The 26656-nt window shown below is 57.3% G+C and overlaps 2 protein-coding genes and 2 long non-coding RNA genes across 32 annotated transcripts in view; 3 read left to right on the top strand and 1 right to left on the bottom strand.

The window, feature by feature from the left end:
* C2CD3 (C2 domain containing 3 centriole elongation regulator) overlaps positions 1-10478 on the top strand; it is a 119001-nt gene extending 108523 nt beyond the window's left edge. For 17 of the 19 annotated variants that reach the window (XR_014814559.1, XR_014814562.1, XR_014814564.1 and 14 more), the window contains one exon: positions 9779-10478. Coding sequence is in view for 5 of the 19 variants with exons in the window: in XM_084975141.1 (XP_084831267.1) it covers positions 9779-9937 (159 nt within the window). In the remaining 14 variants the exon portion in view is untranslated. Of the gene's footprint in view, positions 1-6972; positions 7167-9778 lie in introns of all 19 variants that reach the window. The other 2 variants (XR_014814551.1, XR_014814558.1) reach the window with 1 other exon arrangement.
* On the bottom strand, positions 908-10550 carry LOC146399720 (uncharacterized). Of its 8 annotated transcripts, XR_014814622.1 has the most exons (12): positions 10414-10550; positions 8793-8943; positions 8003-8254; positions 7526-7652; positions 6838-6918; positions 5393-6530; positions 5084-5266; positions 4347-4420; positions 3786-3890; positions 3145-3366; positions 1850-1925; positions 908-1650 (listed from the first exon to the last, which is right to left on the bottom strand). It is a non-coding gene; the product is annotated as an uncharacterized LOC146399720 (long non-coding RNA). The 8 variants fall into 8 exon arrangements; XR_014814623.1 differs by lacking the exons at positions 5084-5266; positions 6838-6918; positions 7526-7652; ... (1 more) ...; positions 8793-8943; positions 10414-10550 and having other exon boundaries at positions 4347-4435; positions 5393-5538; XR_014814624.1 differs by lacking the exons at positions 1850-1925; positions 5084-5266; positions 6838-6918; ... (2 more) ...; positions 8793-8943; positions 10414-10550 and having other exon boundaries at positions 4347-4435; positions 5393-5538.
* On the top strand, positions 10423-16293 carry LOC146399719 (uncharacterized). 2 transcript variants are annotated; one of them, XR_014814619.1, is made up of 5 exons: positions 10423-10613; positions 11181-11273; positions 11475-11565; positions 14425-14557; positions 15202-16293. It is a non-coding gene; the product is annotated as an uncharacterized LOC146399719 (long non-coding RNA). The 2 variants fall into 2 exon arrangements; XR_014814618.1 differs by having other exon boundaries at positions 10423-10650.
* UCP3 (uncoupling protein 3) lies at positions 14613-26089 on the top strand. 3 transcript variants are annotated; one of them, XM_084974584.1, is made up of 7 exons: positions 14613-14717; positions 17702-17993; positions 18737-18938; positions 19172-19372; positions 20884-20985; positions 21351-21531; positions 23226-26089. In XM_084974584.1, the coding sequence occupies exons 2-7, from the start codon at positions 17868-17870 to the stop codon at positions 23398-23400; spliced, it is 987 nt and encodes a 328-aa protein (XP_084830710.1). In that variant the 5' UTR covers positions 14613-14717; positions 17702-17867; the 3' UTR covers positions 23401-26089.
* Positions 26090-26656: the final 567 nt, after the last annotated feature.

Genomic DNA, 26656 nt, shown 5'->3' with positions numbered 1-26656 from the left:
CACGGCAACGCTGAATCCTAACCCACCGAGCAAGGCCAGGAATTGAACCCGTGTCCTCAAGGATACGAGTCGGGTTTGTTTCCCCTGAGCCATGATGGAGTCCCGCCCGAGGAAGGGAGGCGTGTGAGCGATTGTGTTTGAGCCATCAGCCCTTCGAACACGACCACTGTTCCGGCTTTTGTGTTTCTGCCTTCATGAAGTGCCAGCTCCCTGGTTGGGGGGGGACATTTATTATCGTCGATATTTTAAGTGTAGGATACAAAGCGTGGGAGAGGGAGAAATAAGAGTGTTGACTTCAAGGGCAAAGCTGGTTTGGAGAAGAGACGTCTCATACACTTTGCAGCCTTTTTTCTCTCTTGCCCACAGCAAAACTCCACTGTTTTTTTTTCAAAGATATTTTTTTTCGCTTAAGAATCCTAACTTGGAGTTCCCGTCGTGGCGCAGTGGTTAACGAATCTGACTAGGAACCATGAGGTTGCAGGTTCAATCCCTGTCTCGCTCAGTGGGTTAAGGATCCGGCGTTGCCGTGAGCTGTGGTGTGGGTCGCAGACGCGGCTCGGATCCCGCGTTGCTGTGGCTCTGGCGTAGGCCGGTGGCTACAGCTCCGATTCAACCCCTAGCCTGGGACCCTCCATGTGCCGCAGGAGTGGCCCTAGAAAAGGCAAAAAGACCAAAAAAAAAAAAAAAAGAACCCCAACCTGAGTGTTTAGCATTTTAGAACCATCACTCCACATTTTACCGCCTTCTGCCGTTTCTGATGAGAAGCAGCCCTCATTCTTGTTGTCGCCCCAAATGCAGTATGACCTTTATTCTTTGGCTGCTTTTAAAGTTTTCTCTTTGGTTTTCAAGTTTTCCTACACCGTTCATGGTTGTGAAGGCAGGGCTGGGATGGGGGAGGAAGCACACATAGGAACTAGGTTTTATTTCTCGGGCTGGGGCGTGGGTTTACACATGTTCATTTTTATCATGCTTCATAGTTTACACATGTTACGCATTTGGTACGTTACACAATGAAATCACAAAATCGTATGTAATTTAACTTTGTAGAAGGATTGAATGGTGATGAAATGGAGACATCAACTTCTATAGCTTTGGCTGTGACTGTGGAGCAGCAGTATAGGGTGGTGAGTGGAGTAGCATCTGAGATAAGGGCAGGGTTTTGGTTTGGGCTTTTATATGAGAAAGGCTGCTGCTTTCTGTACGCCACTGCAGTGACCCGTGGAGAAGGTTCAGGCGAGGGAGGGAGAATAAAAAGAACAGTCCTCGGTTGGAGAGGGCATGAGATCCACATCCTTCTGAGAAAACAGAAACAGCCTGTGGCATGCAGGCCGACAGAAGAGGCTGGGAAGACAGGTACTGGAGTGGGTGGGATTGGAGGGGCGATAGGGTTCCGCTGTGTGATGGACGCGTGTTTCCTGTCTCCTGTTTTCGGTTATATTTCAGGCACAATCAGCAGTTCAAAGTGAGAGGTAGACAGGGCAGGGCAGGAGGCCTGCCTTTTACCCCCAACTTGAGGATTCCGTCTTCCTAAGGCCCTGAAGGCTCAAGGCGAGCATTGTGAGAGGCTGCTGGGCTCAGCTCAGCCAGTGTCCCAGGACAAGCTCTGTACTGCAGCTCACTCGCTTCAGGGCCAGGGCACGCGCCCCATGCCTGAAATAGGAGCAGGCTGGTAAGTGAGGGCCGGTTACCCTGGCTTCCCCAAAGATCTCAGGGGAGCCGAAGCCTTCACCCACATCAAAAAGAGGCCCCTGAGCCTAGAACCCTCCCAGCCAGTCTCCACTGTCCGCACATGTGAAACCAGTGTTCCCCCCCCCCCCCGCAGTATCGTGGATACACGTCTCTGTGTGACCTTGGTCAAGTCTTCTGATCTTTCTGAATCTGTCATCTGTCACGCGGTGTTATCCGGGCCTCAGAATGCTTGTACCCTAGAGCACCAGGTGTCACAGAGGGGGCGTGATTTGTACCCTAGAGCACCAGGTGTCAGAGGGGGCGTGATTTGTACCCTAGAGCACCAGGTGTCACAGAGGGGGCGTGATTTGTACCCTAGAGCACCAGGTGTCACAGAGGGGGCGTGGGGGCGGCTCCCAGCCCTCCTTCCTCATGACTGGTCTTATGGTGTCACCCCTTCACGAAGCAGAGGAAGGAGGATCGTAGGCCTAGTGGCATATTTGCAATTACTTAACGAGTCCATCAAGTTCTGCTGCCTCTGCCTTCTCTTTCCGGTGATAAAGTGCCTCTTCCCTGAGGGCTTCAGGATTTAATTCATAGTTACTTCTAATTCTGTTTAGCTGCCTGGGGCAAACTATTGTTACCAACTTCCCTAAAAGGGAGGTAGAGGATGAGACAGCACTATCGATACATCTTGTTCTCTCCTGACTTGTATCTTCTGCTTTTTGCGGGGGTGGAGGGCACACCTGCAGCATATGGAGGTTCCCAGGCTAGGAGTCTAATCAGAGCTGCAGCCGCTGCAGCCACAGCCACTCCAGATCCGAACTGCATCTGCCACCTACACCACAGCTTACAGCAACGCTGGACCCTTAACCCACTGAGTGAGGCCAGGGTTCGAACCCACAACCTCATGGTTCCTAGTTGGATTCGTTTCCGCTGCACTACGATGGAACTCCATTCTTTGGGAGAATCTTAACCACTCCAATTACTTCAGTTATTTATAGTTTGCTGACTCAAATCTTCCTCTCCAACCTAATTTCTCTGCCATGCTGCAGACACACGTGGATTTGACTGCATCCTAGAAGTCTTTTCCTCGCTGTGTGACAAACTTGAGCTTGTCATCTTCTGTCACGGACCCCGCTACGCGTCCACTCCCTAGCCCAGTAAACCCAGCTCAGTAAACCCAGCCACCGTGGTAGTTATTCCCGCCAGAGCATCTGTGCCGGGCTCCCCCCTCCTCCTCCATCTCCCCGAAACCAACAGCCAGTCCATTAACAAGGCCCGTTACTTCTGTCCCCCGAATGTCACCTGTCACTTCTCACCAGTCGTTACCCAGTCCCAGTCACCTCCCCCAGGACGGCCTCTAACTAGTCTCGCTCCTGCTCGCGCTTTCCCTGCCCTGCCGGCTCCGTGCTGCGGCTGGTGAGACCACCCCTGTGAACCGGGCAGCTGTGATCCGACTTTTACCCACTTTACCTGCAGCAGAGGGAGGGGCGCTTCCAGATTGTCAAAATCAAAAAACCCTCCAAATTCCTAAGCCAGTTATTCAGCCTGGCCTCTTGGCAGCGGGGGGCACGGTTGATCTGTCCTTCCAGCGTTTTCTCCACTTCCTTCTGCAGCCTCAGTGCCTCGTGCTTCTCCTCCCTTGTGGCTGCTGCCACTCAGCCTGCTCTGCCGGTTCTCCTGCAGTTCCCCTGCCTGTTAATGTAGGGGTGACGGGGTGTGGTCTTCTAGCTTCACTGTTTACACTTACTTTCTAGAGGAGCCCGTCTGATCTCAAGGCTCGAAACCCCCTCTCTACGCTGCAGACTCCTAGTGGTTCTCTTCGCCCAGACATGGCCTCTGAACCCTAAGCTCCCAGGTCCAGCCGCCGCCGCAGCGCCTCCGCGGGCGGTCTGGTCACTCACACTCAGCACCTCCCAGCTCCGCTCCAGATTCTGTCCCCAGTCTTCCCCTTATTATCTCACTCAGTGGATACTCTGTCCTCGATTAGTTGTTCGGGCCGTGCCCCTTGGAAGCCGGCTTCCCTGATGCCTTGACGCCCAGGCCACCAGGAAACTCTGGGAGTTCTACCTTTCAACCCAAATCTGACCACTGCTCCCCACTCCCACTATTACCTGGTATAACTGTCGTCATTCTCTTGCCTGGATTGTTGCCAGAGCCTCCTAACTTGCCTCTCGGCTTCTGTTCCCTGGCAGTCCGTTCACTCCCCATACAGTATCCTGGTAAGTTTTTAAGGTGTTAAGTCAGTCATCAAACGAATCATGTGACTTCTCCACTCAGAACCCCCCAGTAATTTACTGTGACTAGGAGAGCCCTCGGCGGGCCTGACGACAAGCCAGACACAGGGAAAGTCGTTCCAGTCTCAAACTTGAAATGTACACCTTTCAGCAAATTACAAAGCCACGGTCCTGAGGTAGGTCCCTGGGGGAGTCGGCTTTGCACTTGAGCTCCACCAGCTCACCACGTGCCTCTCCTGCTTCGAGAGCTGAACTGGTGCCCTGGGCCCTGTCTTCCAGGAGCTCCCAGTTCCTGGAGAGGCACTGGCCACCAAACCAGTCACTCTCTCCAGTGACATTAGCCTATATTAGTAATTAAATAAAACATAGATAAAGGGTTTTTCTCCAAACTTTGAATTTAGGATTCCAAGAAGGTTTTTTTGAACAGTTGTATCTTACCATTCCATAGTGCAGTCTGGAGACTTTCCTGGAGCCCCAGCACTAGCGCTTCAGGAGCTGTAGAGCTGACATGACTAAATAGAAGAACACTTTAAAAAGACAATAAGGAAGTTCCCATTTTGCACAGCAGAAATGATTCCAACTAGTATCCATGAGGATGCGGGTTCGATCCCTGGCCTCGCTCAGTGGGCTGGGAGCTGTTGTGTGGGTCACAGATGCGACTTGGATCCTCTGTTGCTGTGGCAGTGGTGTAGGCCAGCAACCGTAGCTCCAGTTTGACCCCTAGCCGGGAACTTCCATATGCTGTAGGTATGGCCCTAGAAGATCAAAAATAAAAAATAAAAAGACAGTGAGTACAGAGAAAGGAAGACAGAGCCACGTGAAATGGCTTGAATAGAGTTCAGCAAAGATGAGGAAAAGGCTTTGCAGACTGGATTTGGAGAAACGAAACCTCCCAGAGAATCAACGGAATTTGGTAACTGGGGGGTGCAAACTGTGAGAGAGGTCAGAGCTGGGGTGCACAGCCTGGACTAAGGTAGTCTGGACAGGAGAAGAGTCAGAATTGCCGAGAAGGAGCTGCCCTCTGAGCCCCTGGGGCAGCCGCACGCCAGGACCTGGCCCCTTGCTCACGAGGCTTGCGTGCGTGTCGGAGGCAGGGGGTCGGAGCAGAGGCCAGGCCCAAGCATCCCCTTGAGAACCCCGAGCCGCACAGCCCCATCCCACCCTTGGGCTCTTACCTCCACGCCACCCGACCATGGCGTTTCAGAGCCCCCGGTCGAGGCCCGGAGTGGGAGCCGAGTCGGCAAAGCGGGTTTCTTGCCCTGGCTCTGTTGCGGGCCCCCGCAGTGCTGAACCAGGCCTGGGGAGGCCACAGACTGAATCTGTGCCTGTAACCCCACTGCTCCTAGCAGGTGCGGTCTCTGAATCCAGACAGCCCAAGTTCAGAGCTGAGCTTTGGCCCCGTCTAGCTGTGTAACCCGGGCAAGCTCCCCAGCTCTCCCGTGCGTCCCTTCCTTTATCTGAAAAATGGGCTTAACGGTACCTACCTGTAGTCCTGGACGGGTGGCTGAGCAGCCGCTTTTGGGGCAAGAGGCCTCATCTCTTTTAGCTCCCAAGGCTGTAGCCCTCCGCAGAGCCCCAGGAGGAGACCCAGAGGTCAGAAGGTTTCTGCTCTAGGGCCACGCAAAGCTTTGGGGAGGAGAGAGCTCCCTGGCCAAGGGTGTACAGCAGTCAGGGGAAGCACGCAGACCGGGCTGGTGCCTTCCCCCGCCCCCCCCCGGCCCAGAATGCAGCTTGGCAGCCCCGTGAGGAAGGGCCACGGGAATGCTGGGCAGGTGCAGGGCTCAAGTTGCCTGCACTGCTCTGAGGCCAGAGTTGGGGAGGAGCCAGGAGCTCCAGGGGGGCCACGTTAACCCTTCCTTCTCAGGAACCTGGCCTCAGGAGCCCTCTCACTGGCAGGCCATGGGTTCGCACAGTTGAGGGGTCTTAATCGAGTCAGGCCTCTTTATTGTGTAGGTGAGGAGACCGAGGCTAGGGCTGAGGGGTGACCCATGCCCCCCACGGAATGGGTCCCAAGTCAGGGACACCTTCTTGGAAGAAGGAAAGGGGGTGCTGAGGGAGGAGGGAGCTTGGCGGTGGTGACAGCCACGTGACGTGGTCAGATTCAGGCTTTGCCCCTCCAGGCTAGGCCCCCATCTGTGTCCTGTCCTCACCCCCCGCCCCAGCCCCTTTGTGTATCTGCCGAGTTTGCTACCCTCTTGTGCGCAAGGAAGTCCAAATGCCAGCCTGGGTGAGGGCGCAGGGAGCCGCTCCCGGGCAGGCGGGTGGCCAAGGGGGTGAAAGGCCGCCGGGCCTCCCGTCACTGGAGCAGCGGTCAGCTGGCAACCCCACCTCGCCAGCCGGAGCCAGGCAGCTGTTCACGTTCAGTTTCAGCACCTCACCAAGCTTTGCTTCTCGCTCCCGACTCAGTGCTCATGTCACAGAAGGGAGCTTCTCTGGAAAAACAAGACTTCAGTCCTGCTGCCAGGCCAGGGGCCCACAGGGCAGAGGCCTGGGTGCGGGGAGAGGGTGGCCTGGCCTGGCCCCTTGGGCTCGCCGCTGGCGTCGGCTCTGGCTTCAGCTTAGCCCTGTGCTTTAGAAGACGTGCTTGGCCACGGCCTGGGTCGCATTTGAGTTGTGTTTCAGCTTCACGGTAGACCAAGGGCAGAGAGGCAAACAAGGCCTCAGCTCCACTTATAATGAAGATACCGAGACCCAGAGGGAGACCCCGCCTGGCCGTGAGCGAGTGGGGCAGGAGGACAGGGCCCCAGACTGGTGTTCTGTCCCCTCCTCGCCTCTCAGACGGTCCCAGGGACGCCCTGAGGCAGGGATGAGCCTGCACCTGCCAGGCTTCTGAGAGCTTGGGGTCTGTTCGGGGGGCGCCATCCAGGTACTGGATGGAGGGAACCAGAACACAGGGGCTTGGATCAGATCACAGATCCGCTCTCGGTACCTGCAGTCAGCCGGGCCCATCTCCACTACTTTCCCAGCAGGGAAACTCCTTCCTCACTCCTTTGCTCGGCCGTGACTCCACCTGGAACACCCCCGAGTCGTCTTTGTTCACATTCCGCCTTTATGTTGTTTCCAGTCCGTCTTCCGTGTATGACACCTGCTCCCCGGACCCAGGGCCCCTGCAGCCCCTCAGGCCGATGAGCATGCTGCCATGTGGGCGCCTCCTGCCCCCGCACCAGAAGGCTGAGGCTCCTCACACCACAGGCCATGGGGAGTCTGCTCGTGCCCCCAGAGCTCCAGCAGGAACGTGGGGATACTTTCCGAGGACTGGTTAGTGCACGTTGGGCGTCCCTGCTCGGGGCAGCCTCACCTCTACCGGCCCCTCCAAGCTTGTGTCTTAGGGAAGCAACACTGATGAGAAAAGAAACCTTACTATTGCTGTTTTTTTCAGACCCTACTGAGGTCAGCAAAAGCCGCATGCTGCCCAGTGTGTGTTCTGTCCTGCCACACCTCCGCCCTGCCCAGTCGCTGGGCCTGGCCCATGCAGATAAGGGCCCCTGGGTTATTGGCCGGGTGTGGTGCCGGTTCCCAGCCAGCAGGTGCAGGACTGCACTCAGGCTGTTCCCTCCAGTGTAGTGACCTCCCCCCACCACCACCCCTGCTGCAACCCAGCCCATCTCGGGCCCCACCTTCTGCGAAGCCTTCCCGGTCCTTCCCAGCTGTCTTGCTCTTTCGGCTCCCAAGCTCCAAGTTTCATCTCTGATGGCTGGGTAGGTTTGGTGTCCATCTTCTTTCTAGCTTGAGCAACCACTGGTTCTGGAATGAATGAGAGAGATATTTGCTGGAAGAGCTATCTCCTCCCCAACTAATTTCAGCCTCTGGTCCCAGTGGCTTGGACCCACCCACTCACGAGTCTAGCAGCTCCCAAGCTCCTGTCTTGGACCCATCCCAGTGGGTCCAAGCAACAGACTGAGTCCCTGACCTGCAGGGCGCCCACTCTGGAGGCAGAAGGGATCAGGCAGTGGCTGGGTGACTGGCCTCCCCGGCTGAGGCATCATGGGGTACAGGTGTCTCCCCCATATTTCAGAAAGAAGGACTGTAAACACCAGCATTTTTTTCCCCCTCTTAACCTCAGCCTGCCTGGAAGATGGGCTGTGTGTTCTCACCTCTGCTGGGTATGCCCCAGCGGTGCTATGCTCTTGGCTCTCAGGCCACCCTGCCCGTGGGCCATCTGGCGGTAGGTACTCCCTTGGCGTTTAGAATTCTGGATTTGGCGTTTCTGTCGTGGCGCAGCAGAAATGAATCTGACTGGGAACCATGAGGTTGCCGGTTCAATCCCTGGCCTCGCTTAGTGTGTTAAGGATCCAGTGTTGCTGTGACCCCTAGCCTGGGAACCTCTGTGTGCCATGGGTGCTGCCCTAAAAAGCAAATTTTTAAAAATGTTAAAAATTAAAAAAAAAAAAAAATCCAGGAGTTCCCGTCGCGGCACAGTGGAAACGAATCTGACTGGGAACCATGAGGATGAGGGTTTGACCCCTGGCCTCACTCAGTGGGTTAAAGATCTGGCCGCAGACGCGGCTTGGATCTGGCCTTGCTGTGGCTGTGGTGTAGGCCAGCAGCAACAGCTCTGACTCGACCCCTTGCCTGGGAACCTCCACGTGCCACAAGTACAGCCCTGAAAAGCAGAAAAAAAAGATTTCCAGGTTGGCAGGGACCCTCCAGGCTGCCTGACTTCCATCCCCTTTAACCCATCTTGGGAGATAAAGAAACAAAGGGAAGAAGGGGCCGCTGAACGTGACTGATCCCAGAAGCAGCTCCAGCTGCAGCGTCACAAGCGGCAGGAAGTCGGCTCAGTCTCTAGGGTCTTCGCCACGTGGAGTCTCAGCGCCTAGGGATTCGGACCCATGAGCTCAGGACGGCCCTGGGATTGGGGGCCTGGGAAGAAATACCACCCACAGGGCAGGCTGCAGGCTGTGAGGGCGACTCCCACGACCTTCCAGCACCGCCTCTTCCTCTGCTCAGCCTCCACCTCTTCCCGGGGCCGTGCTCTCAGCTGTCCACCTGGGGTGGCTTTCCTGGGTCCTGTGAGCTGCTCCAGAGCAGGAATCTGGCACAGAGTAAGCACGAGAAAGTCGAACACAAGAGATGAATTGGGGAGTTCCCAGTGTGGCTTAGCAGGCCAAGAACCCAACTAGCATCCACGAGAACGCAGCTTTGATCCTCGGGTTAAGGATCCAGCATTGCTGTGAGCTGCAGTGTAAGTCACAGCCGTGGTTTGGATCTGGTGTGGCTGTGGTGTAGGCGGCAGCTATAGTTCCGGTGTGACCCCTAGCCTGGGACCTTCCGCGTGCCAGAGGTGCGACCGTAAAAAGACAAAAACAAAAAAAGCAAAAAGTGGGGGTTGAATGAGCAAATGGGCGAGTCATAGAGAAGCCCGGAGACCAGGCTGTCCTAACCCAAATGCTCGCCCCTTAAAGGGGGGTCAGTGCGACCCCGTCAGCCCGAGACGGGGAGAGGTTGGGCAGCGGGGCCGTGGGTCCCCAAGGGCGTGCAGACCAGCGTCTTCTCCCTGGCAGGGTCACACGGCACAGTCACATTTCAGGGGACACATGGCTCGTCTAGTCCCATGAAGAGGGCTATCCTGGGGGTACCGCCCTCCGCCAGAGGCGCAGAAGGAGCCTGGCCAGGGGTTGCGTCTTAGCTCTGCTGCTCTGAGCTGAGTTATAACTGAGTTATTCCACCTGAGCTGAGGTTTTCTCTGTGACACAGCAGCCACGTACCAAGCTGTGGGGTCGCGGCCAGGGCTACACACGCTCAGGGGTAGAAGGGGCTTTGTAAGCCGGTCAGCTCGGGACTGGTCTTGGCTCAAAGACCAGAAGCTGAGAGTCAAGATGTGTCAGCCGCATGCACAGTGCTAACCTTGCCGACCCCTTTCTCTCCAGGACAAGAGCGAGGCCACCAAGGGAGCCCTGTCCCCGAGGCCATGTCGCCCCCGACCCAACTCACTGCCTCCCACCCTGCCTGAGGAGGAAACTCACAGGATCGCACGGATATTTTCTTCCCGATGCTCCCGGAAAGAGCCCTGCAGCCCAGGGGACTGAGGCGAGGGCCCGCACAGCTCCCTCGGCCTCGGCCGGCGACCCTCGGGGCTGAGAAAGCCCTGAAGCCACCGCCAGCCTGCTCCGCGGCCCCAGGGCCCGGACACGAGGAGCCCCCGGCCAGCCGGTCCCGCTGCCAGGCTGTGCGTGGCGAGGCAGAGGCTGGAACCCGCGTTCCTGTGCCCGAGTGGCCGCCTCGGCCGTGAGCAAGGGCCGGCAGGTCCTCGCGGCGTCGGTCGCAGAGCCTCCGCTGTCCTCGGCCGGACGCGGGGCCGCTTTGCCTTGGGGTCCGGGCTGGGCGGGGGGAGAGGTGGTGCTTGGAGCCTGGGCGGGAGGGCTCGGGCCGCCCCCACGTCAGCTGCTTTCTAGCTGGCGTGTGCCCTGCTGAATTGATCAGAAGGAGGAGGGAGGGAGACGGACCCCCTTCAAACTTGGTATCCGATCGATCGTCTGCAGTTCTGACCTTGCTCGTAACTTACTGTTTTCAGCAGCTGTGAAGGTCGGCGCCCCTGCCTGTGTTTGAATAAAATCCCATCGGTGTTTGTGTTCGGTGCACAAGTGCTTTGCCGGGGCTGCGGTGGGGGGGCCTGCGCTCCAACAGCCAGAGAGAAGCCTTGACAGCCTTGGAGAAGCTTGGAGACGCGACTCCTGACTCCCCCAGAGATGAGGGTGACGCCTGGTATTTCCTCTGCTGGCACCTCAAGTCTGTCAGCAAAGTGAGGGGCTCTCCTGGCACAGGCCGCTCAGAACCCCCATCTCACCAGGAGGAGTTGGGAGCTCTGGCACCGACTATCAGCCTCCAAACGTTGGAGCGACCCCCCTAGACAGGCCTGCGGGGAGGATTAGGCTGCAGGGAGTTCCCTTCGCAGCTCAGCGGTTAACAAACTCGACTAGGAGGTTGCGGGTTCGATCCCTGGCCCCACACAGTGGATTAAGAATCAGGTGCTGCCATGAGCTGTGGTATAGGTTGCTGATGTGGCTTGGATCTGGCACTGCTGTGGCTGTGGTGTAGGCCGGCAGCTACAGCTCCGATTCAAGCCCTACTCTGGAAACTTCCATAGGCCACCGGGGCAGCCCTAAAAAAGAAAAAAAAGAAAAAAGGGGCAGAGGTGTGTGGAGAGGTTGGGCGGGAAGGTTGGAAGGGCGCTCGCATGGAGGGCCCCACTTTGCACCCCCAAACTCGGGTCGCTTCACTTAGTCCTCAGAACGACACTATAACCCACATATGTTAATTCCCATTTTATAGGTAAACTGAAGCTGAATGAAGCGACTTGCCTCTATTCGTGTACCTAGGACGTAACCAGACACCCCCAGACGTGTCAAGGCTCCTGTGCCCCGGGTACAGTTAAGGGCTGGGAATTCAGGGGAAACCACGGGGGCAGAGCAGTCAGGCCTTCCTGTGAGTCCGGGGGCGGGGGATGCCCAGGGAGGGACCACAGGGCGTTCGGGTGCAAGCAGCCGGGGAGAGAGCAGAGAGGGGGCTGGCCCTGCCACCTCCCCTGCTAGGTCCCCTCCAGCCTGACTGTCGCCTCATCTGCAGAGCGAACATAAAACCCCAGCTTCCGAGGGCTGTCGTGAAGATGACATTTGTGAAAGTGCTTCGCCTGCGCTTGGCGGGAGCCCGGGAAGAGGTCAGCCCCTCACCCCCGGAGCCAGTCAGTCAGTAGGCAAAGCGCACCGCTGACCGTGCGATGGGCAGGGCATGCCCCAGAGAGCACGGGTGACGCGGGAACCCGAGGCAAACCACGTGCCCTCCGCACTGGTCAGATGCCCTCAGAACAGGGTGTCCCTCTTCGTCCACCCCTAACACTTCACCCGCCAGCTCCCCCTCCCTGGTGTCTCCCTCTCAGCTCACCAGCCACCTGCCCGCCAGAAGCTTTCAAGGCTGAGGTCTCTGCCCACCCCACCACCCCCAGGGCCGCAGAGAACCTCCCGAGGGGCAGCCGGGGCACAGGCCTGAGGGTTAAGCCTCAGATGGAGAATCCCTTTTAAACCCTGCCCCGGCTCCTGTAAATAACTTGAGCAGAGTCAGCTGAGGCCGAGGCTACGGGAGGACAGGCGTGGCTCCCGCACAGGCTGAGAGCAGCCTCCAGTGACACAGACACACCGGGAGGGTCGAAAGGCCCAGATGCTGCGCAGCAGGTGTTACTTACCAGGATCTTCTCCCCCAAGCTGGACGTGGCTTGAGAGACACCCCACTGAGCACGTGGCACAGGCTAAGGGCACGAGGGACATGTTTGTTCCCACCGTCACCAACAACTAGCTGGCGTCTCCCCACTTCCCTTTGAGCACCCCCTCCGTAGAGCCCTGAACGTGGGTGTTTCTGAGCACCCAGAGGCTGGCTCATCTCAGCCCATAGCAGCCTGCTTTGGACCTTGTGGCATAGGCTGGATTTGGGGGGCAGGGAGCCAAAGCCTACAGGCCTGGCCTTGCCCTCACAGGGCTCCCAGGCCCTCGTGAGCAGAGCCTCCCGCCCTCCCGGGTTCTCCAGGGCCTGCCGCCTCCTTGTCTGGGTTCCTCCTCGTCCCCCTTCCCCACCTCCTGGCTGCCATTTTCCAGTGGAGCCAAGAACCTACTTCCGGAACCCTCCCCACCTGAGCAGCCCTAGCAGCCCCTTGCCTTATAGGGCTAACGCAGTTGCCTGTTCTGCTGACCTTAGGGAGGGCCTGGTCCAAGGAGGAGACCTTTGACTTAGTGTCTGGACGTGTGACCACTTGCGCCACGGCCGTGGCTCTGCGCCCAAGTCCAGAAACAGCCTCTGCCGCCACCTCTGCCCCACCCAGTTAACTCCCGCACCCTCCCACCTCTCTCCCCATCTCCTCCCCTGACCCCTTCTGCTCCCTCCTCTTTCCACAGTCACTTGTTCCCAGGTTCACATGTGCTCAATGCTTAATTAACCTCAGGGCCGACCGACAGAGCTTAGAGTGGCTGCTGCAAGAGACCCTTCCCGCCCTGCCCCCCACACCTCCCCAGATCCCTTTGCTCCAGTCCTGTCCATGCTGAAGCCTCCAGGCGTCATTTCCTGAAGAATCATGGTCACAGCAGATAGGCCCAAAGTACATGATGATTTCCAGGCTGGAGGTCAGGCCCTGCCGCATAGGTGAGCTGTATGACCTGGCTAAGTCACTGTCCTTCCCTGAGACTCAGCCTTCTCCTCTGTAAAATAAGCATTAAAATGCATGGATCCTCCAAAACTACAATTCAGAAAGATACATGCACCCCTATGTTCGGAGCAGCACTATTCACGATAGCCAACGCATGTACACAACCTCAAAGTCCATTAACAGATGAGGTACGTATATACAATGGAATACTACACAGCCATAAAAAAGAACAAAATCACATCATTTGCGACAACGTGAATGGACCTAGAGATCATCTCAGTAAGTGAAGTCAAAGAAAAAGACAAATACCATATGATATCACTTTTATGTGGAATCTAAAATATGACACAAATGAACTTAACTATAAGAAATAGAAACAGGCGTTCCCTTGTGGAACAGCAGGTTAAGGATCTGACATTGTCACTGTAGCAGCTCCAGTCAGCAGCAGTGGTGTGGGTTCAGTCACCGGCCCGGGAACTTCCACATGCTGTGGGGCAGCAAGAAAAGGGGGCCGGAGATAAAGAAATCTGTGGAGACAAAGTAGAGGAGTGATTTCCTGGGCTTGGAGGTGACACTGTTGAGGTGAAGGAGGATACCTGGGGGGGGGGGCGGCTAATCAAATGTTTTAAAATTGATTGTGATGACTGATATTTGCGTAACTGTGAAGACACTAAAAACCTTTGAATTATACTCTTCAGATAGGTACCCTTTAAATTGTATGGTATGGGAATTACATCTCAATAAAGCTTTATTTAAAACAAAAACAAAAAGACCCCTTGGAGTTCCCGTCGTGGCTCGGGGTAACGAACCCAACTAGTATCCATGAGGATGCAGGTTCAATCCCTGGCCTCTCTCTATGGGTTAAGGATCTGGCGTTGCTGTGGCTGTGGTGTAGGCCGGCAGCAGTAGCTCCGGTTCAACCCCTAAGCCTGGGAACTTCCATGTGCCACGGGTGCAGCCCTAAAAAGCGAAAAAAACAGACTCCTAAGTGTCCCCTCCTCACAGGAAGTACATGTGTGAAGTCTCGAACACACAGCAGACACTAAGAAATGAGTTACCGGGTTTTTGTTACTAGTATTTTTAGGGTCGCATCCTCGGCATATGGAGGTTCCCAGGCCAGGGATTGAATCAGAGCTGTAGCTGCCGTCCTATACCACAGCCACAGCAACACCGGATCCTCAACCCACTGAGCGAGGCCAGGGATAGAACCTGCAACCTCATGGTTCCTAGTCAGGTTTGCTTCCACTGCGCACAACAGGAACCTCTAGAGTTAACATTGTTATTAGGAGGAAGCCCGGGAGAGCCCTGCCCAGCCTCCCGTGGGAGGCCTGACCTTGGGCCTCAAAAGCGACAGGTCCCAACCTATCTATCCCTTTATCACCCCAGCTGGCTCCTCTGTCATCAGCCAGAAGGTGCGATTGTCAAGAACCCCAAGTCCAGGAGCGGGGGCAGACCTGGCGCTCTGACCTTTCCCCTCGCCTCCAGTCAAGTGATCGGGCTGTCAACGAGCTTCTCCTGGGTAAGGTTTCAGGTCAGCCGCGGAGTATAAAAAGGCGTGCCAAGCCAGAGGCCGCAGAGACGGCCGGCACAGGGCACTCGGGTCCCTGCTGCCGCCTCCTGGGGTGGAGCCCTGAGGAGCCTCAAGGAGGCCCTGCGCTTCCCCCGCCCCGGCCGGACTGGTAAGACCCCGCTCCCCACCCCGCAGCCCCCTCCCGGCAGGGGTCCCCGGCCACCGCAGGACAGAGCCCCTAGGGACTGAGATGAGGGACCGGCAGCCCTGAGGGGGGCACTGCAGTCCCAGCTCCCGTGTCGCTCAGCCAGGACTCGCCTGCGCCTGGCTCTGCTGGCTGCCGCTGCTGTGATTTTGCAGATCCCCACAAATAAAATGTGACTTTCTCCTTCGTCTGGCCCAGGGTCCCCAGGACGCCTCTGGAGCATAAAGCCCTTGCCCCACGAGGACCCCTTTCCTGAGGGGGGGTGGCAGACCCCCCAGCTCTGCTCAGACAGCATCCTCAGCGGGGATGCCCTGGAGGTTGGCCAGGAGGGTGGGCTCGGGGCTGCCCCGACAGACGGAGGACTTGTTTCTAACGCAGATTCCCAGGCCCCGGCTCAGACCTGAATGGGGACCTCGGGCTGAGGGCCAAGAATCTGCTCTGTAAACAGGCAGCTCCAGGGATCCTGAGCACTCCCTGAAGTCTGAGACTCTGGGCAGCGGAACAGACACAGGTGCCAGACAGACCTGGGCTCCAGTCCCAGCTCCGTCGCGTTAGCCTTAGCCGAAGCCACCAAAGCCCGGGACCCTTGTTCATGAAGCAGGAACAACCACGGCCACTGCCCGGGAGCCTTTCTATAACGGGGTTGAAGGAGTCAATGCCTGCGAAGCCCCCAGTGCGGTGCCCGGTGCAGGAAGCGCTCAGCAGACATCCCCGGGGCACCGCTACTCCAGGCCCTGCAGGGACGAACCCCCTGAGCCCCCATAGAGAGCAGCTGGGGTCTTCTCTCTGCATGTCTCCTGTGCCAGTGGCGAAGGTCTGCCGGCTGCTAGGGCCCCCCACCACCGAGTCCTGGTCAGGAGAGTGGGAGCACTGGCCTAGGGCCTCCCCCGACCCTGCCAGTCTGGAGCCCCCCTCGCCTGAGCCCTTGTCTAGCCACTGCGCCACCCCCCATGGGGCTCAGGGCTCAGGACAGCCACCGCACAGGCGGCTGCTACAGCCCCGGCCGCACCAGCCCATCGACCTCACAGGTCCCCGAGCCTCCAGCAGCTCCCTTCCAGCTCATCCTTGCCGCCGCCGCCGCCGGCACCGACATGACCCAAACAGGCCTGACGCTGTAATTCCTCCCTGAGAACCACCAACCCAGCTGGCATTCTCACTAGATCAGGTGCAGCCTTGGCAATCGAGGCCCCCCACAAAGAACACCGCGGGCACCCCAGATCTTGTTGCCCAGCAAGCGGGGTCCCTTGGTCACCAGATCCTCCCTGGGCCCTCAGGGGAGTGATAGCATCAGAATGACACTCGCACTCTAGCTAGTCCTCAGCCAGAAAATCTCCCCCTCATTTGCTGTCCAGGTCTAATATTCCAGAATCGGTATACAATTTTATATTATAGGTCAGTGACCATCAAAGGCACAAATCATTATCTGTAAATTATATCTCAATTTAAAAATTTTTTTAAATAAATATAAAATGTTCAGTGCAACCTTGTGCTAGGAAAGATCAAAATAAAAGCACCCCCTTCCTTGGGGCAGGACTCAAAAGGTGTCCTTTGGATAATTCTATACCTGTTTTCCTGAAAATAAGCTCCTTTGGGGCAAGGGCCAAGCATGATTCATCCCGTATCTTTCCTTCCAGCCATAAAGGCAGTAAAATAGCTAGTCATTAAGATAGTCACTCACACCTTAGCATGAATTAGAACATTGGCGCCTTCTTAACAACAGACTTGTCTGGGGAAAGGTGACAGCAAACCTAAGAGTCCAGGGAGCCATGTGGGTGAAGAGACAGCACAGGGAGAACCAGAGTTGTAGACAGTGGCCCTTAAAGAAGCCTCATGTGATGACCCTTTTCCTTTGGCAGCTAATTTCCCACTGGTCAACAGGTTATCCCCATTTACCCAAGAGAGGTTAAATGATATACCCACGGTCTCATCACCCATTAGTAAGCCATGAAGACAGGGAAGGAGCTCAGGGCTTCTCGCCCCAGGACCAGAGTTCTCCTGTTGCTGTAGAGAAGGGGGCGTACGTGCTGCCCCCTTCACAGCTCTGTGAGATGGGCCCTGGCTCCAGGGGTGAGAATGCTGAAGGGTCCAGGATCCCCGCACAGGGGGAGGGAGTGTTGTGACCTGGGGTCCCAGCAGGTGTGACCCACTAAGAGGTCAGCACTACAGGCCTGATGCCCAGCAGCCCGGGGTTACAGGAACGCAGGGCTGCCCGGGACAGGTGTGCCAGCCTCCCAAAGAAAGCAGGGCTCCGCCAGGCCCCTCCGGTAAACACAGCCCTGCTCCACCAGCAGCAAGATGAAGGCAGGCACGGTGCCCACCTGGGGGCAGGGAGGGAGTTCAGTCCCTCCACCAAGGCTGACCCTCCTCTGTCTGAGAAGTTCATCCCCTTTGGCTGCGAAGATGCCCGCAGAGGGTGAGGAAGGAAAGATCACGTGCTGGGTCAGCGGCGGGACCCCTCTGCCGCCGCCCCCTGAGCCCTGGGGAGGCCCAGCAGCAGCAGGGCCCAGGGCCCAACCCCCACCGCGCCTCCCACCACCGCAGAGCAGCAGCCTGCGGGTCCCACGCTGCCGTCCCAGAAGAATCGTCTTTAGTGACGAAGAAGGAAGCTTATGTTTTACAGAAATAAGAGTATATTCAGGCAGACTTGGGGGAGCAAAAACCCTTCACCCAAGACAGCGAGCGGCTTAACTGCGCCCTGAGGCGTGTTGATTTTGTTGATTTGGGTGGAAGGACCTCAGGTGATGAGACAGCAGGGCCCCCCACACCTCAGGGAGCAGCCTCTCCAGCAAGCCGCTCACTGCTGGGGAAGGAGAATGGGGCTGGGATGCAGGGTCAGAACCTGGTCTGTCCCAACCAGAGCCAGTGTAGACCAAGCTCTGGGCAGAGGCTGGGGGAGGATGGCGAGAGCTACGGGAGGAAAGCCCCATTCTTACACGTCGAATCCACAGGGCAGGGCCAGTCCCCTGCTGGTGCTGCGGGAGCCGGGGAACCGTCCCAGAGGCCCGGGCTCCGTGGCTCGGCTCCTGCAGCCTCCCCCGCACGGAAGCCCAGGCCGGGCAGCTCTCCTGGAACCTCCCCGCTGGGCCCTGGGGGACCTGGCAGAGCCCCTGGGACATGGTGGGCCTGAAGCCTCCCGAGGTGCCGCCCACGACGGCCGTGAAGCTCCTGGGGGCGGGCACCGCGGCCTGCTTCGCCGACCTCCTCACCTTCCCACTGGACACGGCCAAGGTCCGCCTGCAGGTAGGTGCCCTTTGGCCAAAGGTCACTGTTCCCAGAGGGGAGGGGTCGAGTCCGCCACCAGGGCCCCCGGGCCCTCTGCCTGCTGGTCCTCAAGAAGGGCCCTGAGCAGCCCAGTCGCCCCGCGCCCCACCGCCCCATCACCGTCGCCCAAGACCAAAGGAGCTTAACTCCTTGGCTTGATGAGCCAGGTCCCCCCTTGCCCTGCTCTGTAAACCATAAAGTGAAGTCCACGCAAGGAAGCTCTCTGGGAGCTTGGACAAGCCACTGACGATTCTCAGTGAGCAAATGACACCGCCCTGCCATGCTCCCTAAGGATCAAATGCCACACCATGTCCATCTAAAAGCTGGAAACTGACACCAGTCTGGTTTTTTTTTTTTTTTTTTTTTTTTTTTTTTTGTCTTTTTCAGGGCCGCACCCATGGCATATGGAGGTTCCCAGGCTAGGGGTCCCATTGGATCTGTAGCCACCTGCCTACACCACAGCCACAGCATCTCAGGATCTGGGCCACATCTGCAAACTACACCATAGCTCACAGCAACACCAGGTCCTTAACCCACTGAGCGAGGCCGGGGATTGAACCTGCGTCCTCATGGATGCTAGTCAGGTTTGCTAACTGCTGAGCCAGGACAGGAACGCCACGAACCTGTCATTTTTACTGGGATGCGACCCTGCGATCACGCTGGTCTGAGGTCCAGCCCCGTCCACCCCCACTCAGCTCCTTACTGCAGGGTGTGTCCCTCAGATCCAGGGGGAGAACCAGGCGGCCCGGAGCGCCCAGTACCGCGGGGTGCTGGGCACCATTCTCACCATGGTGCGCAACGAGGGCCCCCGCAGCCCCTACAACGGGCTGGTGGCCGGCCTGCAGCGCCAGATGAGCTTCGCCTCCATCCGCATCGGCCTCTACGACTCCGTCAAGCAGCTCTACACGCCCAAGGGAGCGGACCGTGAGTGCAGAGGGCAGGGCGGGGGGGCAGGATCCAGGCTGTGGGTCAGGGGCCAGGGCAGAGGGCAGGGCAGACTCAAGAGGCAGAGCTGGGCCGCGGGAGGCTGGCACCAGACGCCCATGAGGAGCCTCGGCCTCCATCAAGGAGGCTCTGGAACCCTGGCCCTGGAGGGACAGCACGAGGCCCAGGGACATGCTGGACAGCCGAACATGGTCCATCCCTCGCCTCTCCAGACTCCAGCATCACCACCCGGATTTTGGCGGGCTGCACCACGGGGGCCATGGCAGTGACCTGCGCCCAGCCCACGGACGTGGTGAAGGTTCGATTCCAGGCCAGCATACACGCCGGGCCCGGGAGCAACAGGAAGTACAGCGGGACGATGGATGCCTACAGGACCATCGCCAGGGAGGAAGGGGTCCGGGGCCTGTGGAAAGGTAGGTCCGGACTCCAGGCTGGGGGACTTCGGCAGCGCTTTCCCTTCCCAAGGGCTGGCGGCAGGGACCGAGCAATGGGGAGCCCCCAGCAGGTCTACTCCTGCGATTCTAAACCAACACCCTACCCATCCCAGCATCCCTGCCACGCTGCCCTGAGTTCCCTTCAATGTGCCAACCCTTGGCCATGCGCAGGGCTGCGAGGAGACAGAAATGAAAAGAGGCCGCCCTTGTGGCTCTCACAGTGACACAGAGGGGATGGGACGTGTCCAGGAGCAGCCGTTCCACGGGGCAGGACGTGCTGGGCTCACGTGGAGGCGCAGAGCCAGAGGCGGGAGAGGCTACGGGCTGGGGGAAGCAGTTCAACCGCTGGACCTCAAAGGCCCCGTGGGCTCCCGGTGTGTGGAGATGGGAGGAAGGGGCGAGCCCAGCAAAGGCCTAAGGGGTGACAGCAGAGCACCGGCTAAGAACAGGCCACTGGGGGCAGCTGCCCAGAGGAGGGGGCTTGCTTCAGAGCAAAGCTGCAGGCTTCCCTACGTGTCTAAGTAGTGACCACCTCAACACATGCTGGAGTCTCTCCCACATGGGGCCAGGGCTCAGGAATCGTGCAGAAGCAGGGATCCACCTGCATCAGTTTTTTTTTTTTTTTTTTTTTTTTTTTGCTTTTTAGGGCCGAACCTGCAGCATATGGAGGTTCCCAGGCTAAGGGTCGAATTGCAGCTACAGCTGCCCGCCTACACCACAGCCATAGCAACGCAGGATCCAAGCCGAGTCTGCAACCTACACCACAGCTCATGGCAATGCCAGATCCTTAACCCACTGAGCGAGCCAGGGATCGAAGCTGCATCTTCATGGACATTAGTCGGGTTCATTTCCACTGAGCCATGATGGGAACTCCTCACAGCCTTACTTTCAGTGGGCCCTCCCAGGGCCCAGCCCTCTTCTGAGACCAGGGTTTGGTCTTGATGCTCCAGGAGCCCTGCCAAGGTTTCATTCTGTCCCTATTCCAGGAGCCCAGCCTTCTTCTTCCAAAAAAAAGGCTGCCTTTTCTGGCTCTAGCCAGGTCTCCGGGAGGCATTGTTTTTCCTTTCTTTCTTTCTTTTTTCCACCCTGCAGCATATGGAGTTCCTGGGCCAGGGATCAGATCCAAGCCACACTGTGACCTATGCTGTGACACCACCCGATCCTTAACCCACTGTGCAGGGCTGGGGATCAGATCTGCATCCCGGTGCTCCAGAGACGCCTCCTATCCCATTGTGCCACAGTGGGAACTCCGAGACATAGTTTAATTTCAATAGATGTTGCATGTTATCCTCCAAAATGCTGCCCAAACACACACAAGAAGGCCTCTTTGTCTCTAAGACAGACACGGATAATCTGAGTGTTTTTAAACATCCGGAAGCAAAGCGTGGGATCTACCTGACGTGGGCTCCTCTGAGACCACGTCCCCCAAACTGGGGCCTGTGACCTTGCAGCCGGGGGCCCACTTTTCCTCTTCCCCCCTTCCCTGACAGGAATTCTGCCCAACATCACGAGGAACGCCATCGTCAACTGTGCCGAGATGGTGACCTATGATGTCATCAAGGAGAAGGTGCTAGACTACCACCTGCTCACGGGTGAGCCCCTGGGCTCCAGGCAGACTCCACAGCCCTCCCACAGCCCGGGGGGAACCTGGGCCCCCTGGAGTGGGCACCACCCACAGGCAACTGGGCTTTAGAAGGAGTAGGGGGAGGGGGAGGCAGAGCGCCCAGTCCAACACCCGGTCCATCATTCTGATGACTAGGAAAGCAGCCGGGACAGGAGGCCAGAGACCTGGGCTCCGGGCTGGCACCGCTCATCCCTGAGCGCTGCGAGAGACTTAGAAAGCCCATCCTCATGCTCCGGGAATCCAGTGACATTAGGGACACACACACCCCCCCCAGAAAGCAAGGGCCCCTCCCTCTCCCAGCCGGATGTCTCCTCTTCCCCTCCCCCGATGCAGACAACCTGCCCTGCCACTTTGTCTCTGCCTTCGGAGCTGGCTTCTGTGCCACCGTGGTGGCCTCCCCAGTGGATGTGGTGAAGACCCGGTACATGAACTCGCCCCCCGGCCAGTACCAGAACCCTCTGGACTGCATGCTGAAGATGGTGACCCAGGAGGGCCCCACAGCCTTCTATAAAGGGTGAGCCCGCCTCCCCCTCCCGCCCTCGGTCCCCGCCTAGACTGTGCCTATCACGGTCCATCTCAAAAAGTGGACCAGGAGTTCCCGTCGTGGCTCAGCAGAAACGAACCGGACTAGTATCCATGAGGACGCAGGTTCGATCCCTGGCCCCGCTCAGTGAGTTAGGGATCCAGCATTGCTGTGAGCTGCAGTGTACATCACAGACGTGGCTCGGACCCTGCGTTGCTATGGCTGTGGTGTAGACCGGCAGCTATAGCTCTGAGTCAACCTCCAGCCTGGGAACTTCCATATGCTGCAGGTGTGGCCCCGAAAAGAAAAACTGTAAAAAGTGGACCAAGTCTGATTTGCAAAGTCGGGGAGGCTTATCTGAGGGAAGGGTATCCAGGCATAGGTCAAAGTGCCATCAGCAACCACGCTGGATGGGGGAGAGGAGAGAGGTGGTTGGTAACCCTGACCCACTGCCTTCACGGTGAGTCACTGTCAGCAGCTCAAGGACCCAACGTGTTCATGCTTCCTTGCTTCATTTTTCACCCCCCACCGCACCTGCGGTGTGTTCAAGTTGCTAGACCAGGGATCGAATCCACAGCGCAGCCGCAGAGACCCCAGCCGCTGCAGTAACCATACTGATCCTTAACCTGCTGTGGCACCAAAAACTCCCTGATCTTGCTTCTTTGTCTTGGCTGTTCCCGATCCTCAGCTCTGAATGCCTCTCCTACCTCTACATCGTAGCCATCCTTCCAGACTTGTTCAAATGCTGCCTCCTCCCCAACACTCTCAGGTGTAAATTTTCCCTTCCTGTGAATGTAATGCTTCCTCGATACCCTTTTCATGGTATCTACCGCTTCCTACCCTTTTGTTTGTTTTTGCTTTTTAAGGCCACATCCATGGCTTATGGAGGTTCCCAGGCTAGGGGTCGAATCAGAGCTGCAGCTGCTGGCCTATGCCACAGCCACAGCCATGCCAGATCCTTAACCCACTGAGCGAAGCCAGGGATTGAACCTGCATCTTCATGGATGCTAGTCAGGTTCGTTAACAGCTGAGCCACGACGGGAACTCCACCACTCCCTACTTTATATTATTATAGCTTTTTTTTTTTTGTCTTTTTGTCTTTTTGCTATTTCTTGGGCTGCTCCCGTGGCATATGGAGGTTCCCAGGCTAGGGGTCCAATTGGAGCTATAGCCACCAGCCTACACCAGAGCCACAGCAACTCAGGATCTGAGCCACATCTGTGACCTACACCCCAGGTCATGGCAATGCCAGATCCTTAACCCACTGAGCATGGCCAGGGATCGAACCCGCAACCTCATGGTTCCCAGTCGGATTCGTTAACCACTGCACCATGACGGGAACTCCACCAGTTCCTACTTTATATTATATATTCTAGCTTTTTTTTTTTTTTTTTTGTCTTTTTGCTATTTCTTTGGGCCGCTCCTGCGGCATATGGAGGTTCCCAGGCTAGGGGTCAAATCGGAGCTGTAGCCACCGGCCTACGCCAGAGCCACAGCAATGCAGGATCTGAGCCGCGTCTGCAACCTACACCACAGCTCACGGCAACGCCAGATCATTAACCCACTGAGCAAGGGCAGGGACTGAACCCGCAATTTTATGGTCCCTAGTCGGATTCGTTAACCACTGCGCCACGACGGGAACTCCTATTCTAGCATTTTTATGTTGAAATTATCCTCCGTGCTAGAGGGCAAACTCCTGGCAGCGAAGGACTGGAGCTTATACGGTTGACCTTGAACGACACGAAGGTTAGGGGCACGGACCCCAGGCAGCTGAAAACACACGTACAACAACGACTCGCTGGCCCTCCCTGCATGCAGTTCCTCCACTTCGTCAGATCCCAGCAACTGCAGATCGTGTAGTATTTAGCATTTACTGTCGAAAGACAAGACCTGCGCCGTTCCAACCCGGGTGGTTCAAGGGTCAGCTGTACCCATCGCCCATGTCCCAGAGTCCCCACCTCCAGGCCATCACCCCGTAACGCAGGTACCCCTAAGTCATCGAGCATCAGGCCCTGTGCTGAGCATGTCACAGCTATTATCTCAACGCCCCCTGGACTGGACCGTGTTCTCCGCATTTACCGAAGGGACCGCGACTCAGGTCGAGAGACCTGTCCAGGTTCACAGACTCTTGGAGCAGCAGAGCCAGGCTCAAACCCAGAAGGTCGCACGCCACCCCCACGAGCGAGGCGGCACCGCAAGCTGAGCTCTCTGCGCAGCCCCCTCACCTCCACCAGGGAGGGCCGATGTCTGGCGCCCAGGGTTCGAGTAGACCCGACAGGCACACACGGTCTCAACCCTGGGATGGTGTCACAGAGCCGGTTCAGCCGACAGTTGTCCCCTGTAACCGCCCTGTCCCGCACGCTTCAGCTGTGGCCCCTTGTCTCGGGTGTTCTTTCCCTTGGCAGACATTCCCTCGGTGCCCCGGGGGGTTGGGCCCCGTGTGCGCGGAGCTTCCCGAGGATTTGCCGACAGGGGCCCCGGGAGCCTGTGCTGGGCTGCAGGTCCCTGCCGTCCTCGCGACGCCTCCGTGAGGCAGATGCCGTCCTGGTCCTCGTGGTACACAGCAGTAAACCGAGGCTGGGGAAGATGAAGCTCAAGTTCACAAAACTTCAACTGAAACTGGTCAAGCTAGGGTTTGAACCCAGGTCTGAGCCTAGAGTTCAAATTCGTTGTCCCCATGCTACGCTCCCTGCGAGGAGCCCAGGCTGAGGCCTCACGGAGCGGCCTTGGTGGGAGGGAGGTTGTGGTGCCCAAATCAAGCCCCACAGGCCAAGACCAAGGAGCCAGGCAAGGAGAGGGGGTTACACCAGGGAGGAGGAGGGACGCGGGCACAGGAGCAGGAGGGTCAGGCTGGCAGGAGCCGAGAGGACCAGGAGGGGATCTGCAGAGAGCGAAGCGGAGGAGGGCAGGTGGGACGCTCCCAGCTGCGCTGTCCCAGGACAGGGAGGCTCTCTGGAGAGTAGCTAAGCTTGCTGTCACCTGGGACCCCCGCGGGGCTGGCATTCAGGCCCTAAATGAGCCACTTAGGCTGTAAATGAGCCCAGAAATGGCCTGCGGTGGGGTGGAGTCAGGTGATTTTAACTGAGCTACTCAACCTGTTACTCAACCTGTTGCTGAACAACCCCCGCCCCACCGTCCCTACCCGATAGAACCGAGAGAATGAACCGTCTGCCACCGTCCCCCAGCTCACAATGCTGGTTTCCTTTTGTGATTCCAACCTCTGCCCGAGTTCCTTCCATAGAGGAGAAAAAGACCCCACGATCTCAGAAGATGCCCGGGACTGAGCCAGGGCAAAGCCTCGGGCTGTAACACCCAGAGAGGGGGGCGCGGGGTCCACCCCCCTGACCACGTGTCTCTTCCTCTCAGATTCACACCTTCCTTTTTGCGCTTGGGAAGCTGGAACGTGGTGATGTTTGTAAGCTACGAGCAGCTGAAACGGGCCTTGATGAAAGTCCAGATGCTGCGGGAATCTCCGTTTTGAGTAAGACAAAGCCACCTGGCGTTTCACGAAGGCAAAACCAGCCAAGGGGTGACAGGCGCCGCCGTGGGTCTGAGCACATAAGGCCACAGGCCCACCCGCATTTACACAACGGTCTACTTGCCGCCAACTCGGGAAATAGGAGGAGGAGAACTGTGGTCTCCAGTGCTTTACCTTCAGGACACGTTCGTGTGGCACTGCCAAGATGCACAATAAATTATATTAATTTGTGAAACCCACTAGGATGGATGCCTAACATTTAGGCAAAAGAAGATAAACCAGAATGGATCCATATGGATAAAACAGACGTTTGCAAACTTCCGTCCCCTGGAAAACGATCAGGTGTCAACAGATAAGGCTGCAAGCCTGGGACAGGATTCAGACTCGATACACTTGGAAATCAGCCGAGTCTAGAGGGGCACTGCCAAAGCCACACAAGGCTTTCAACGGCAGCCTTCCGCTACCCACGGATCACCAGCCACATTTGCCCTGTGTCTGCCTGGTAGAACCCACCAGGATTCCGGGATTCGGGAAAAGAAAAAGAGCAAAGCCAGCTCCTGTGACAAAGGAGCCCTGCTGGGCCGGCTGGGGCTGAGGCCGGGATGCTCGCGGAGACCCGGAGAGTCAGGAGGGCGGGCTCGGCCTCCTCTCCCGTAAAATGGGAGCACAAAGCCCTCTCTCCTACCTCCCCTGGGGTGTCACAAGGATCAAGCGAGAAGCTGGGCAAGGAGGCGCTTTATAAAAGCTCCATGAAATGTGTATATAAGGACGAGGCCTTGGGAATGTTTTCGTCCGTCAGTGAGGCAGTGCCGGGGAAGAAGCTTTAGAAAGACACAGATGTCCAGAGGTCAGACCAAAGGAACCAGGGGCTGGAGGGGCAGTGGCCGGAGCCCCGCGCCCATGCGGCCTCCCCTCCCTGCTGGACTGAGGCACCTTGAAGGGTGTGGAGTTTGGGGACAAAGAGGTAAATGCTGGGCCTGGAGCCTCAAGTACCAGGACTCCGAATTTGGGGAAAAGGATTATGACTCAATAAAGGATGCGACACCTTGGGTGTGGGAATGAGAAGAGCCACTTTTCTGCCTTCTCTCTCTTTTTTTTTTTTTATTTTTAGGGCTGCACCTGCGGCATATGGAGGTTCCCAGTCTAGGGGTCTAATTGGAGCTACAGCTGCTGCCCTACTACACCACAGCCACAGCCACACAGGATCCGAGCCAGGTAAGCAACCTACACTGCAGTTCATGGCAACATTGGATCCTTAACCCACTGAGCGAGGCCAGGGATCTAACCCGCAACCTCATGGTTCCTAGTCAGATTCGTTTCCACTGGGCCACAACAGGAACTCCGCCAGTCCTTTTCTGCTTCTTAGCCTGTGTGGCTTTGATGACAGAACTGGGTTCAAACCTCACCCCCCCCACACACACACACCCAGCAACCTAACCTCGGGGAGTCCTTGTACTGTGGAGAAGGAGCAATGACAATCCGTCCTTGCAGGAAAAGCTCAGCAATGTCAGCCCCTCCCACTCGACTCCTCCACACTCTGGGAAAGTAAACAGCCACTTACCCTCAATATTTTCCTAAACCTAAATCATAATTTGCAATCATCTGCATAAATTGGAAAATTCCAACAAAAGCAAATAA

Source organism: Sus scrofa, chromosome 9, assembly GCF_054392235.1.
Source record: "Sus scrofa isolate SSC_HxYL_T2T_F1_AM1 chromosome 9, Sscrofa_HxYL_maternal_Yorkshire_Landrace_v2.0, whole genome shotgun sequence".
Classification (NCBI taxonomy): domain Eukaryota; kingdom Metazoa; phylum Chordata; class Mammalia; order Artiodactyla; family Suidae; genus Sus; species Sus scrofa.
Note: the sequence above shows the minus strand (reverse complement) of the source record. Positions and strands in the feature narration are given on the sequence as shown.

Coding starts and splice junctions, on each gene's coding strand:
- UCP3 (XM_084974583.1), top strand. CDS start 17,868: ATGGTGGGCCTGAAGCCTCCCGAGGTGCCGCCCACGACGGCCGTGAAG. Junction 18,939..19,171: donor CACGCCCAAGGGAGCGGACC/GTGAGTGCAGAG, acceptor TCGCCTCTCCAG/ACTCCAGCATCACCACCCGG. Junction 19,373..20,883: donor GGTCCGGGGCCTGTGGAAAG/GTAGGTCCGGAC, acceptor CTTCCCTGACAG/GAATTCTGCCCAACATCACG.